General features: G+C 31.5%; 1 protein-coding gene across 5 annotated transcripts in view; it reads left to right on the forward strand.

Annotated features, from left to right (window-relative positions):
- LOC134707855 (uncharacterized) overlaps positions 1-15976 on the forward strand; it is a 321374-nt gene that overhangs the window by 32836 nt on the left and 272562 nt on the right. For all 5 annotated transcript variants that reach the window (XR_010105775.1, XM_063567957.1, XM_063567956.1 and 2 more), the window contains exons 23-28: positions 577-654; positions 1355-1489; positions 2913-2974; positions 4211-4312; positions 4898-5074; positions 5686-5768. Coding sequence is in view for 4 of the 5 variants with exons in the window: in XM_063567957.1 (XP_063424027.1) it covers positions 577-654; positions 1355-1489; positions 2913-2974; positions 4211-4312; positions 4898-5074; positions 5686-5768 (637 nt within the window). In the remaining variant the exon portion in view is untranslated. The remainder of the gene's footprint in view (positions 1-576; positions 655-1354; positions 1490-2912; positions 2975-4210; positions 4313-4897; positions 5075-5685; positions 5769-15976) is intronic.

The following is a 15976-nucleotide window of genomic DNA, read 5'->3' on the forward strand; positions in this document are numbered from 1 at the left end:
TATTTAGTTGGTAGTTCTCACAAGAACTGTTACTTTAATTGTATACTCGGATATGATTTGAACAATATAAAAAGATTATTATTTTCATATGACACTTTATACTATAGAAAATGCAAACATTGCAGCGCAGCGCAACAAGGAGCATTTCTCTTTCAAATCTCACCACTTCTCCCTATTAGTTTTAAAAAGAGCAGTCACTTCTCCCTATGATTCTGAAGTAGTGTGAGCCCTGTAAGAGATACAAAAATCTTTGATTTTTTTTTGGGGCAAATTGTAAAGTATTGTTGTTAACGTTTTTGAAAAGAAACATGAATTTACTACTCTGGTAATTAGCGATACGTATACTGTGGATTTATGATTATTCTTGCCATACCCATTTTAAAAAAAAAAAAATCAGCAGAATAATATATGAACCAAAATTCTAAACTTTCAATGAAATACAAATTTTATATAGAATAGTACACATGCAAAACCATTGAATCAAATATTCATCTATTTAAGAAAAAATGGTACCAAAACAAATTAATGATTCCTCAGTATGTAGAAATATAAAATAAAACTGCTTCTTTTAAACAGAAAAAGCTGGTTCCTGGAATTGATTTACATGAGATTACAGAAAAGTATAACTTTGAACAATTTCTACCACTAGTACAGGTGAGTACATTATTGTATAGAAATGTCTACTTTCAAATAGTTAAAATGTTATTGTATTTAAAAAGAACTTGACAGATTATGAAAAAGATATCTGATCAGAATATGGGACATTGATGGATGATTGGTCCACATCTTCTGGTAAAAGGCAAACACCTGCTTTAATCTTTTGGTAACTTATAGAAGATGGAGATGAAATTCATTTTCTAATCAAATGTAAAAAAACATTAAATTAAAAACCTTAGAAATATATATGGACCACTATATTCCACTGCAAAACCAAGGGAATACAAATTAAAACAACCGATATTGTTTTGTTAATTGTGTATTCCAAGTGTGCAACTTATATCAGGTAAACATCTTTACTTCTCATTTGAGCACACACAATTTTAAGACATGAAAAAGACCTTGTTTAATTATAAACCTCAGAGGTTTGTGTTTTTGATACTGAAAAAGTGACTTGGAATATCAGTGGTGGATCCAGAGGGAGAGTTCTGGAGGTTGGACCCCCCCTTTTTTAGGGATGATCAATGCATTGTAATGGGGACATAAGGTTGGAAACCCCCCTTATCCTGGTTTGGGAAACTCCCCTTTTGAAAATGGATTGATCTGCCCCTGAAATATATGATAGTATCAAGGTAATGATGACCATCCATGTTTGATAAAAGTTTGCAGAAAACAATGAAATGTTCTTCATTTACAGGAAAGTTTAGTACTGATGGGTTTAGCTGATATAGAGAATATAAAACTTGGTGTAGCTTTAAAAGATTCAGATGCTGGAGATGTGTCTAAATTCCTCAATAGAATTCTGGGATTATCTGTGGAAAAACAAAATCTAGTAAGCTATATATCTGATTTATTATAAAGTTTCAAATGAAGACATCAAAGCTACTTATTTTTCTCTGACAAACAATGGAGTTGTGACATAGGCAAAGTCAAACAGAAGTAGCTGACGGTTTGTGTAATGTTAACATTTTTTAAATATTCCAGATCACATGAAAATAAATCGCAACATGTTCATTATTGTTAAAATATGTTTATAAATTTACTGGCAGTGATCTCCCACCTTAGAAGTAATTAGAAATCAACTTCCTACAATTTAGTATTATTCTTCAAGTGTATCCTTTTTGGAGGCCCTGATTCAACACACAAACATGTGTATACATTATCGGTATGGTTTGGTCATACTAGTTTGATAACAAGTGTATAATATCGCCATTGTTTGAGAATCTTGGGTTGGAATAATATGCCGGTTTTTGTTATACTTTTTATTTGCATAATTTGATAAATGGCGTCAAATATGTACGTTAAATATGAAGTAATTATCAAATATGTAAGAAAACAAAAAGCACATATCTATTTATATCTTGGTTAGCTCCCTCGCTGTGTTGGCAAAGTTCTGGAATTAAACCTGATGCTTAATTAATGAGTTTAATAGGCATGCAACACAATATGAATTATCAATTATTAACACTTTTGTAGTTTATGAAAACATTCTAGCGATCTTATTGTTTATTTTTATGCCCCACCTACGATAGTAGAGGGGCATTATGTTTCTGATCTATGCCTCCATTCGTCCGTCCGTTTGTTCGTCCATCTGTTCGTTCGTCCGTCTGTCCCGCTCCAGGTTTAAGTTTTTGGTCATGGTAGTTTTTGATGAAGTTGAAGTCCAATCAACTTGAAACTTAGTACACATGATCCTTATGATATGATCTTTCTAATTTTAAAGCCAAATTAAACCTTTGACCCCAATTTCATGGTCCACTGAACATAGAAAATGAAAGTGCATGTTTCAGGTTAAAGTTTTTGGTCAAGGTAGTTTTTGATGAAGTTGAAGTCCAATCAACTTGAAACTTAGTACACATGTTCCCTATGATATTATCTTTCTAATTTTAATGCCAAATTATATTTTTTTTTCCAATTTCACAGTTCATTGAACATGGAAAATGATAGTGTGAGTGGGGCATTTGTGTACTATGGACACATTCTTGTTAGTACATATCTTTGATTTTAGCAGCTTTAAAACTTGTTCATAATTTTGAGAAAATCGTAGCTACTATCCCTTCAAGTAAAAGCTAATGAAAAACTGCATCCTTCATAGTTTTGGCTTCCTGTAGGCTCCATTTCTTGCAAGAATTGTCTTTGTAATGTTTTGATTATAAGATAAGATACAATTATGACCATTTTTAATTGTAAAGCTTGTACTATTAGATACTTATTTAGTAGCCTGTGTTTTGTATATGCTTTAATTTATTTTTCAGATGTTCAATTATTTCACTGAGGTTTTAAAACTTACAATACAGAATGCAAAAAAAGAGGGGAGGTAAGATACTGTTTACTTAAATTTTAGTAAATCATGGATTTAATTTAAGGTGGCACATTACACTTCAAAGAGATAACTGTGTAAAAAACAGCTGAATATTTTAATCACTTTCAAATGTTAAGGCACTCGCACCCGTAAAGTGGAAAGGGATTAATATAAGTTTCAAAACTTGTTTCTTAATCCACTATAAATAAATATGTTAAAACTATACATGTTAAGGAAATATTAAGCCTCTTAATGATGAAATGTATTGTTTGTCAAGCTGCTATATATCTAATGAAAATTTCCAATAAAGTGTGACGTTCAAATTTTTATAGTTTTGTCATAGAGTCAAAGTAAATATTTTGTCAAAATTTTATGAAAATTAAACAAGGCGAGTTAGTTTTAGTCAAGGTTTTGGTACCACGGAATTGGTTTTAATTTTTTTCTTCATAAAACAGTGGGTAATTTCAAGTAATACATTGTTTAGTCCAGTAAATGACTTGGTATTGCTTGACCAATTGAACAGAAAGACGTGGAAAATCTTCAGTTTGCATAGAACAATCACATTGGGGTTAAGTGTTTTAATTTCCTGTAAAATGAGTTTTAGTATGAAAAGTTTAATTGATTGATAATGTATAAAAAAAAAACTTAAGAAGACACAGTATGATTCCCAATGCAACAACATTCTATCAAAGTCTAAAGGAATAGGATATGAATAGCTCTAGGTCACCATATGTCCATTTTATGGAATAGGAATTTGATTAGACATACTTCTGCAGAAAGGTTTGTGCATCACACTTTATTCCATGTGCAAAAAATAACCTGTTGATTCATTTATTTTTGGTGGGTATCCATTTTCAGGGATTGAGGAAAACTTGAATTTTTCATGGATATTTGATTTCATTGTTTTGCTTATCTCTACATACAAAGCCCATACAAAATTTGTAATTCCTTGAACATTTGCAGTTGTGGTTCACCTGTACCAATGAAACCCACCAAAATTGGAATTCAACAAAAATTATGAATGTACGGTACAAAATGTAGGTCACAAAAACAGACATTTCCATTAAAATGCACAAATTTGCTTGAAATGATTTTTTGTACAAGTATATTTATCTGATAAACAACAGAATTGCTCATATTTTATTAAAACATTAATACATATATATCTCAGAGTCCTGGACAATTGGGTCAACATATTTTAATCGATACATTTGTGAATTTGAAGAAAAGTGTAAATTATATTTTGTGTAGGTACAATGAAGGAATGTTAGACATCACAGCTTCGTCTGTTGAGATGATTGGAGAACCAAAGGAAATATTCAGTGAACTCAACAAAAGTCATACTAAAACAAGGTCAGTGTGTATCTATGATGATGAGGTTGGTTGTAAGGACCTTGGCTAGGGTCTTGCGAGGTCAATGTAGAAGTGTTTATTTATAGAATTGTTTATAGATGCAGGTTAAAGTATTATGTTTAGTATACAAGAAAGAAGTAATGATCTTATCAAGACTTGTTATTTGGAATGAGATTTATGAAGTTAGGTTTATGAAAAATTAGTCCATTGAAAAAACCTTCTTGAAAATTTTAAATTAATTTCATAATTCTTTCTTGAAAAAAAATAGAAGAAATAGTGAAATGTAATCTTTCTAAGGTCATATAAGAACATATTTTTTATAAAAAAAAAACACACAACTAAATTGTAGCTAAATTAATTTTTGAAATTCTGAATGTATAATGTTTGTTAATATGGTTGAAGGCCGTACTTTAACCTATAATGGTTTAATTTTTAAATTGTTATTTGGATGGAGAGTTGTCTCATTGGCACTCACACCACATCTTCCTATATCTATTTGTATACATCACAATAGGTTAATTTGAAAAGCTTTTCAACATAAGCTTGTAATAAATATGTGCAAAATTTTTAATCTTTTGTTTTAAGATTGATAGAATTGAACATAGATCGTGGAATGAGTTGGGATATGGCAGTGACAAGATTAGAAAGTCACACAGGTCCACAAGATGGTTTCTATATATCCAAGAGAGACATGTGGGGAAGGAAACTTTGTATTTTAGCCACACAGAAAGAAACATCATCTCATCTATTTAGAATATCACGGTTAGTGTTGATTGCTGTTGTTATTTGTCAGGAGTTGGTCTATTGTACATGTATTGTTCTGTATGTAGATTCCTGTCCTTATGTACTATCAGTGATGCTTTTTAAAATTTAAAGAGATATTTTTCTTAGAAAAGAATAACTGATTAAAAAAATATCTGGCTGTTTGTCATCCCATATGAATTTTTGCCGTCTGTCCAGTCTTGTTAGTGCTCTCATGTGAACAATTCTTGCCAAATTATAATGGAAATCATATTACATTTCCTCTGAAGCCCTCATTTCCCTTTTGATAGAAATATATATATTCTTTGAAAGAAAAAAGTTCATTTTTTAGTTTTTGCCCTTGTACAGTAGATAGATAAAGTATTTGGTCTTTTATTTGAATTAGAAGAAAAATTTAGTAAATTGTGACTGACATACATGATTGTATTAATTGATTTTTTGGAATAACTAAAATTTCTGTGACAGTAGTTTATCCATTAGAAAAAATAAGTATGCTATTACTATATATTACTATGTAGTGTGTAAGTAATTCATTGCAAGTGTATCTCGTAAATGTTAACAAGAAAAGCTTGCATAATGACAGAATTCTATAATTTTATTTTATTTCTTAGGCCAAACACAGGACTTTCTATGTTTGAGGAAGAAAAAGCAGAATTGATGCACAAGTATGTCCCATTAGCAAAAGACAAAGCAGGTACAGTAAATATTGTTGTAATCACTTTGAAATTTATGCATTGCAGTCTATGTAGGTATTTCCATCTTTTTACCAAATCTTTTTTTATCCCCTATCTATGATGAAGGGGGCATTAATGTTTACTATTGTCCATTTAATTGAAATTGCCATTTCACACTTTTCATTTTGATTTGCCTCAACCAAATGTTATGAATCTTATACCAGACCTGCCAACCTATCCCGATTTTCGCGGTATCATCCCGATTTTTACCCCTCAACCCGAATCCCGATATCGGGATCGTAAAATTAGCCAAAACCCTGATTTTCAACAAATAAACCCGAAAAAATTGTTGTTTACCGATTTTGAAGTTTTCTGATCAATTTAAAAAAATCAATCATTTTACCTGGGGACATATTATGACAAGTTATTGACCCTACGCTAATCAACAGTCACAACAGGTGTCATAATTAGTGGTTGAATGTAATCAGATTACCTAATGGGTCGTAACAGTCCTCAAAATTAATTTGAATACACGGTCAAACAGCCTTTCAATTTTAATCAATTTATCATACAAGCACAATTTGCAACATTTGCCGTAGTTCCACAACAAAATCATAATTAATTGAAAGATGAGAACTGTAAAGTTCTCTCAAGAAAACATCGTTTATCTTGAAATTTGTTTAATTTTTGAAACCAGACATCGTGTGTCTGTTGATTTAAAATCGACGCCATTTTTGTATACACTTCTACTGTGTCACTGTAGAAGCCTCCGCCGGTAAGAGCACCTCTGAATACAAAGAAAGATAACTCAAATTTTATCCATTTTCTCATTGATACTGATAAGACCATAAGTAAGTCTTCTTACTTTTGGACATGTAGTTTTAGGTGTTTTGAGTCAAGGTTCATTGATGAGAAGGTCTTTGGAGGGGGGAAAGGGGGGTCTCTACTTTGAATCCTTTATTTTTAATGCCATTTTCTCTATTCCTCAGTTATTTTGCCAATTTTATAATTTAATAGTACAAGAATCATGCAAATAAAAGAAATCAAGGCCTACAAGCTCATTTTTAGTATACCAAAAGAAAAAAGAAGAGAACTTGGACTATTTTAGGAGTAAAAAACAATGCTCACAGAAAAGTCGCTAAAATTGTAACCCTTAAAAATCTTGTCGCGCGCTAAATCCCCTATAGAGATTTTCAAAAGTTGGCAGGTCTGTTAAACACATTGCTTGTTTCCATCAAACACGTATGAAGGTCAAATTTGGGTTGTGTCACTTACTGTTCTTGAGTAATATGTCTTAATGAATGTAAAATTTGTTGTTTTAACAATATATTTACAAACGGGGGCATAACTAGTTATTTTCTTTTAGTTTGAATATCAGTTTTTGAACATATTGCTTTTTTTACTTTATACATTCTTTTGACCTTAGAAAATAAAAGTATTTTATGCTTACCTTTTAACAAATTTTGTTATGAGTTACTTATACATAAATGGGAGACAACGTTTGTTAGATGAAGATAAATTATTGATTTGTTTACTGTAATGTTTATAAAGGGAGACAATACAGTTTCAGGGGAGTTAAATATTGGTGTAATTATAACCATTCAATGTTCTAATGTCATAAATAAAAATTTGAAGGAAAAACCATAGACATTCTTGTGTAAAGAATGCAATAAAAAGTTATCAAAACCTTATGGTACTGGCTTGATTTCTACATCTTCCAAGGTGCAGCAATCTAATATCTGTTTGAAAAATATCAATGATGTCCTTGTTAAAGTAATCTGTAAGCTTGGAGTTATCTTCCTTTTTCCATATATAATTGTAATTGCAATATTTAATTTTACTTCCCACTGAAAAGTTAAGAAAGCACTTTGATTTCTATCTTTTAATGAGAAGAAAGACAAATAGTTATATTTTCTTTAAGTTTCGTCTTTAATTCTAATAAATTAATGTTAATTAGCTTAATTCTACAAAACTGAAGATGGAATTTGGCTCTAGTTATTATTATTTTATGAGTTTCCTAAAAGGATTTTCATGCAAATCTAAGGAGGGATATTGGAGCCATATTTTTATCATTAGTCTTCTCTTTTTGACCCTTTATCTGCCCATCATTGTCATTTTGTGTCATAAACATTAATAAAGCATTCTCCTAAGAAATTACAGAAAAATTTTAGCAAACCTTGATTTAGTAACTCTTAAGATAATTCTGTTTAAAGTGTGTTTTACAAACTAATAACCAACATGGCTGTCATTGCTACCACTAATATATAATGGTAAAATGCTAGGAATAGTTAAATATTTTGAAATTCAGAATATCGATAGATAGAGAATAGAGAATGAACCAACAACCACTGAACTACAGGCTCCTGACCTAATAAAGTCAGAAAAGTAGGGAAATCTTAATGTAATGGTTCATTCAACATTGTTAATATATTGGTTAACATTAAAGTAAATAAACATCTGAATTTGATGCATTAGACAAGCATGTTTGGAATTAAAGCCAAATATTTTGATAGCCAAGGATGCATGAGGATTCATAGGTGAAGAACCCTAATGAACTTCAAAGTGAGAAAACAGTTTTGATTTTTTAATCAAACTTGCTCTGCCATGTAATTAGACATGTTGCTATGTTTAAAAATGGTAAGATATAAATCCTAAGTGCTATTTCAAGTTGGGAGTTAATTAAAGCTGTGCTGGGTAGACTTGAAACAGTCTGGTTTAATTCTGATCTATCTAATAGACTCATCAGATCCTCCAGGCTTCTATAGCTGTGCTGGGTAGACTTGCAACAGTCTGGTTTAATTCTGATCTATCTAATAGACTCATCAGATCCCTTAGGCTTCTATAGCTGTGCTGGGTAGACTTGCAACAGTCTGGTTTAATTCTGATCTATCTAATAGACTCATCAGATCCTCCAGGCTTCTATAGCTGTGCTAGGTAGACTTGCAACAGTCTGGTTTAATTCTGATCTATCTAATAGACTCATCAGATCCTCCAGGCTTCTATAGATGTGCTGGGTAGACTTGCAACAGTCTGGTTTAATTCTGATCTATCTAATTGACTCATCAGATCCTCCAGGCTTCTATAGATGTGCTGGGTAGACTTGCAACAGTCTGGTTTATTCCTGATCTATCTAATTGACTCATCAGATCCTCCAGGCTTCTATAGCTGTGCTGGGTAGACTTGCAACAGTCTGGTTTATTCCTGATCTATCTAATAGACTCATCAGATCCTCCAGGCTTCTCATTTGTGCCAGTCATCCATAGAACAAAAGTTCTTAGTCTGGGGTCAGGTTAATGGTTGACATGTCTATACACACTGGTGTTGCACACCTGAGGGTTGTCATCTGGAAGTAATGAACTATTTACCGGTCTCTGCATTTGTCACTTTCTTGACAATAGACTTTACCCTGATCTTCTACTTTTCACTTGTATCCTTTACACCATGCCTTTTTTCTTCATGAAAATCAATCTTTTTTTCACATTGGCTGGTACTTTATATGTATAGACCTCAATTCTTTCACATCTGGTATGTTTGTTTATAAACCAAAAAAAATTGGATAACCATTGCTTGCAATAGAAGTATTTCTAATTAAGTTAGATGTTGTAGGTGATTAATAACTAATACAATGCAGCATAAGGAGCTGAGGAGCAGGATCTACTTACCTTTCTGGATCACCTGAGATCACTTCCAATATTTTGTTCCCTATGTCGCCAACAACAAAAGCATGTCTAGTACCTGCTCAACTCAGTCAATTATGTCTTCTGTCCAAGGAAATTTCTGAGGAAACTTTTTTTTCTTTTGCTTAGGGTTTTTAATTTTTCAACGCTCGTCTTACCTCAATCAATTGCATGAAGCAATGCAAGTTCAGACACAGTGTTGGTCTTATTTGGTTTATAGTTGTTCAGTCTTTAGTTTCTTATGTTATTTTTATGCCCCATTTATAGGCATTATGTTTTCTGGTCTGTGCATCTGTTCGTCTGTTTGTTTGTTAGTCTGTCTTGAAGCATTAAAGTTGTCAGGTTAAAGTTTTTGTAGTTTTTGTCGAGCCTGCAAGTTTTGTCGCAGAAAGCTCGACATAGGGATAGTGAACCGGCGGCGGCGGTGTTAGCTCACTTCTTAAAAACTTTATATTTTAGAAGTTGGGAGACCTGGATGCTTCATACTTTGTATATGGATGCCTCATGTATGGAAGTTTCTGTCAGTCACATGTCCAATGTCCTTGACCTCATTTTCATGGTTCAGCGACTACTTGAAAAAAAGTTAAGATTTTTTGTAATGTTAAATTCTCTCTTATTATAAGTAATAGGATAACTATATTTGGTATGTGCGTAGCTTGCAAGGTCCTGTTGCCCGTCAGACAGTTTTCACTTGACCTCGACCTCATTTCATGGATCAGTGAACAAGGTTAAGTTTTGGTGGTCAAGTCCATATCTGAGATACTATAAGCAATAGGTCTAGTATATTCAGTGTATGGAAGCACTGTAAGGTGTACATGTCCAACTGGCAGTTGTCATCTGACCTTGACCTCATTTTCATGGTTCAGTGGTTATAGTTAAGTTTTGTGTTTTGGTCTGTTTTTCTTATACTGTATGCAGTAGGTCTTCTATATTTTGTGTATGGAATGGTTGTAAGGTGTACAGGTCTACCTGGCAGGTGTCATATGACCTTGACTTCATTTTCATGGTTCAGTGGTCAAAGTTAAGTTTTTGAGTTTTGACCTTTTTTCTAATACTAAATGCAATAGGTCAACTATATTTGGTGTGTAGAAATATTTCATTATCTGCATGTCAGTTGCGCAGGTTTTATTTGACCTTGACCTCATTTTTAGCTCACCTGGCCCAAAGGGCCAAGTGAGCTTATGCCATCACTTGGTGTCCGTCGTCTGACGTCGTCTGTCATCGTCTGACGTCGTCTGTCGTCGTCCGTTGTCGTCTGTCGTCGTAAACTATTTCAAGAATCTTCTCCTCTGAAACTACTTGGCCAAATACTTCCAAACCTTAACTGAATGTTCCTTAGGGTATCTAGTTTATAAATTGTATCCGAAGTTTTGATCTATCAACAAACATGGTCGCCATTGCTAAAAATAGAACATAAGGGTCAAATGCAGTTTTTGGCTTATAACTCAAAAACCAAAGCATTTAGAGCAAATCTGACATGGGGTAATATTGATTATCAGGTCAAGATCTATCTGCCCTGAAATTTTCAGATGAATCAGACAACCCGTTGTTGGGTTGCTGCCCCTGAATTGGTAATTTTAAGGAAATTTTGCTGTTTCTGGTTATTATCTTGAATATTATTATAGATAGAGATAAACTGTTAACAGCAATAATGTTCAGCAAAGTAAGATTTACAAATAAGTCAACATAACCGAAATGGTCAGTTGACCCCTTTAGGAGTTATTGCCCTTTATAGTCAATTTTTAACCATTTTTCGTAAATCTTAGTAATCTTTTACAAAAATCTTCTTCTCTGAAACTACTGGGCCAAATACTTCCAAACTTTAACTGAATGTTCCTTAGGGTATCTAGTTTATAAATTGTATCCGAAGTTATGATCTATCAACAAACATTGCTAAAAATAGAACATAGGGGTCAAATGCAGTTTTTGGCTTATAACTCAAAAACCAAAGCATTTAGAGCAAATCTGACATGGGTATCATTGTTAATCAGGTCAAGATCTATCTGCCCTGAAATTTTCAGATGAATCAGACAACCTGTTGTTGGGTTGCTGCCCCTGAATTGATAATTTTACGGAAATTTTGCTGTTTTTGTTTGTTATCTTGAATATTATTATAGATAGAGATAAACTGTAAACAGCAATAATGTTCAGCAAAGTAAGATCTTCAAATAAGTTAATTGACCAAAATTGTCAATTGACCCCTTAAGGAGTTATTGCCCTTTAAAGACTTTTTTTCACAATTTGTTCATCATGTTGACTTACTTTAAAAAATCTTCTCCTTTGAAACTGCTGTTTCAATTTCAGCCAAACTAAGGCTAAATGAGTTTCAGAGTATCTAGTATAAATTTTATATTTTATTTCCTTGTATGTCAAGAAACATAGCTCCTATGGCTAAAATAGAACATAGGAGAAAATGATTATTTTTTTTGGCTTTTGAAGAAAATAGGACGATCCAAAGAACATTTAAATAAATTGAAAAGCCAAAATAATCATTGATGAGAGATTTAACCAAAAGAATTAAGGTGAGCGATTTAGACTCTTGAGAGCCTCTTGTTTACTGTTCAATGCTCAGTGTTTAGCTTTTGTGTTTTGGTCTGTTTTTCTTAAACTATAAGCAATAAGTCAATTTTATTTGTTGTATTGAAGAATTGTTAGCTGTACATGCCTACCTTGCATGGCTCATCTGACCTTGACCTCATTTTCATGGTTCAAAGGTCTATGTTTAGTTTTCTTGGTTTATGTTAAGTTTATGTGACAGTTGTAATAAAGCTTTATTATTAGGACTATCAACATAATATCAATGATTAGTAAAGAAGGCGAGACATTTCAGTGTGTGCACTCTTGTTAAACAATAACTAGTGTATGAATCTCTCTGAAATTATACCGCAAGTTTCCATACCATGAAGAGATGGTTAGTATTGACTTAAGAGGGGTAAGACCCAAAATGATTTGGAATTTTAGGTAAAAAAAAAGGGGAAAAAACTAGATTTTTCCGGTCAATGGACAATTAAGACAAATTTAAAAGCAGTGTAAGGGAGGTAATTCGAAAATATTTAACATACAATGTTGGGTATGTTCAGATTTACCTCCCTAATACTACTTTTACAATTATGTATAAAGAAATGTCACTAAATGCAAAAAAAGGAAGTGGTTTTAGTTTTCCTTTTTTCCCCCCAAATTTCTCAAATTTCAATTTTTTTTAAATTTGAAGAAGAAATATTTAATTGCATCATATTGCGCAATAAATTTGTGATATCTTAACATTTGTATTGTGTCAGGAACTCATATTATGTCAAAATTTTGATCACAATCCAAATTCAGAGCTGTATGAAGCTTGAATATTGTCTCCATACTTGCCCCAACTGTTCAGGGTTTGACTTCTGCTGTCGTATAAAGTTGCGCCCTTTGGAGCACTTGATTTGACACATGAGGAGGTCCTAGCTTATATTATAGGTCTGCAATGGTTTTTAAATATGTTCACATAACATTTCTACAACTTATACATTTTGAAAACTGCAACACTTGACATCATCTTTTCAGACATTTTCTTTTGTGACATTAAAACTTTATAGTAACAGACTTATAGGGATAAAGTCTATACCTTCATAGAAAATATTATATTAAATATAATACAGATCGGATAAATGTAATAATCAATTGTCTTTTAATTGGGTAGCTACCTGAATTGACACATGTGCATGTCATATTTATGTTTATAACTTGGCTTTAATGCAAGAATTTTATGCCATTTTTGTAAAATCTGTTTTAAATAACTTATCACAGTCCTACTTCTTATATTAATTAGACAATTGATCCAGTGTTTGTGTTTGTAAGAAATTCTCCCGCCATATGTTTTTAATGTTTTTAGAAAACTTAATTGATTTGTTTATATCAGAAAAGTGGTCTCAAATTTTACCTCACATGATTTTTACAGAGGGGCTAGAAGAGCTCTTAATAAAGAATATTTATAAGGAGAATGATATTTGATAAAAAATTTAATAGGAGGACAAATTACTGATTACAATCTTGGTACAAAAAAAACAATGACAAAAGTGTAAAACATTCAGTTAAAAACAGGTAATATTTTGACACTATATGTCCCAAATAGATTTGTATACAATTGTTTAAGATATTTAAATGAGTTCACTATTTAAATTATGCTTTGATCTATAAACCATGCTTGACCGATAAAATTTATAGAAATCCTAAAACTTGTTATGTATAACACCATTCATGATAGAAGAATAAGAAGATAAATCAGTCCTATACTGTAAACAAAAATTATCAATGCTTTGATTGACTGATTAAGCCATACTTAATGTTCAGTGACAAATATTACATGCATTTTTCAGTTCCTAAATATTTTCAGTTTTTTTGGACTCTGATTTTTTGCTTCAACAAATGATATGATCCTGTCACAAGATTAATTATCTTCTTCGATTTCATAACCTTCACAATGCAAATCTTTCTTCAAAGATTAATGGATTTCAAAAGAACTTTCCAGGAAGAAATTAAAGCCTTTAAAAAATGAAAACAGCACTTATCTGGTTTGACGTTCATCAGGAATGCTGAAAGCTGAATATTTAATAATCAAGGAAATATAAGAACTGGAGGAGTTGAAAAGCTTTAGAAATAATATAATATGCTTCTTCCCTTTGGAACCTCATGTTTATCTTCCGCTGCAATCCCAAAAACCTGTATGAAATGAAAACATGTCAGTGGAGGTTATATAACAACAACAACATATGTTTTATAAGTTATTTAATGTTAACATAACTAGTCTAAACAGTTTATACAACATTCATCACTCACAAGACTACTATTTCTGTAACAATAACATAATTATATTCAGATTTAGTGCAGGTGATCAAATGCATGCCATCTCCAAATAATATGCCAAAAATTTAAGCGGATTTTAATTGAGTATGTGAAAAAGATGTGATGAATTAATCTATGCACTTAAATTACTACTACTGTGGATTCATTAATATTCCTAAGTATAGGTTAATCGTGAAATTCGATGATCAACCTAGTACATATTTATCATAGGCTTGTTTACAGATTTTAGCAACAACACGAAATTCAATATCTACGAAAAACTGGTATTTACAAAAATAAATGTATCCACAGTAATCCTTTCCAGATTTAATTTTTTTTTACATATAAGCACAAGATTCGATCAGAAGAAATGATAATTTAATAATTTCTTGGTTTATACATTAAGTTGAAAAGTTTTATTCTAGACTGCAATTTTAAGAGATATACTGTGGATTCATTTATTTTCAAGGGTACCAATTTTTTGTGGATTCAGGGAAACTTACATATTCGTGGATATTTAATTTCTTGGTTTTACTGAAGTCTGCATACAAGTCTTTGTAAAATTTGTCATTCATTGAACATCAAATTTCGTGGTTTGCCTGTACCAATGAAATCCACGAAAAATTGGTATCCCACGAATAATAATGAATCCACAGTAAACATATTGTTCATGTGTTCAGTCAGATATGTATTCTTTATATAATCCCATGCAATTTTGATATGCATCCACTTAATTTATTAAACATTTCTGTAAAAAGTTTTCTGAATACATTTATCAATTGATGAAGGGAAAAGTTCATTGACTAGGTAATATTTGAAAAAAGAATTAAGCAAAGTTTGTTAAACACTTCAGACATAATGTTTGATTGGAAAAAATATATATGCTTTTCTTAAACATTTTTATGACACCTATACTTAACAGCTCTATGAAAAATGAGCTGACTAACAGATCTTAAAACAGTTTTATTCCAAAATGAGCTGACTAACAGATCTTAAAACAGTTTTATTTCAAAATGAACTGACTAACAGATCTTAAAACAGTTTTATTCCAAAATGAACTGACTAACAGATCTTAAAACAGTTTTATTCCAAAATGAGCTGACTAACAGATCTTAAAACAGTTTTATACCTAAAGGAACTGACTAGCATATCTTAAAACATTATATGCAGTTGATTGTTTTCAAAACTTTGTTGTTGAGACTGACATTGCTTTATAGTGTCATCAAGTTGAAACCATCCATAAAAGAGGTGTTGGGTGATAAAAGAATAGAATACTATGTTTCTATGTATATCAGATAGTCATCTAAATATATGCATTGATTTCAGTATGAAACCATTCATATGCATAGCACATAAAATTGTTAAGTGTAAATTATGTATTTATCAACATGGTAAGCAAAAATGATCCCTCTACCAAGGACTTACTAAATACACACATATCATATACACAACTAAATACACACATATCATATACACAGCAAAAATATTTTACAGTATATGAACAAAAATGTAAACTATAAATATTCTTATAAAATTACAAATGTGTAAAATGTACCAAACAATATATACATATTTGTCTAAAATGTGTCTCTACACTACTTTACATACAACAAAAATCATTAGATTTAAAAAAAAAATGTCAGTATTGTACAGGTTATTTCCCCAATATTTACGGGAATGTCGAGTCACAAATGTTTTGTTACAATACAAACATACAATTGTGTATATACAAA

Source organism: Mytilus trossulus, chromosome 2 (assembly GCF_036588685.1).
Source record: "Mytilus trossulus isolate FHL-02 chromosome 2, PNRI_Mtr1.1.1.hap1, whole genome shotgun sequence".
NCBI lineage: Eukaryota > Metazoa > Mollusca > Bivalvia > Mytilida > Mytilidae > Mytilus > Mytilus trossulus.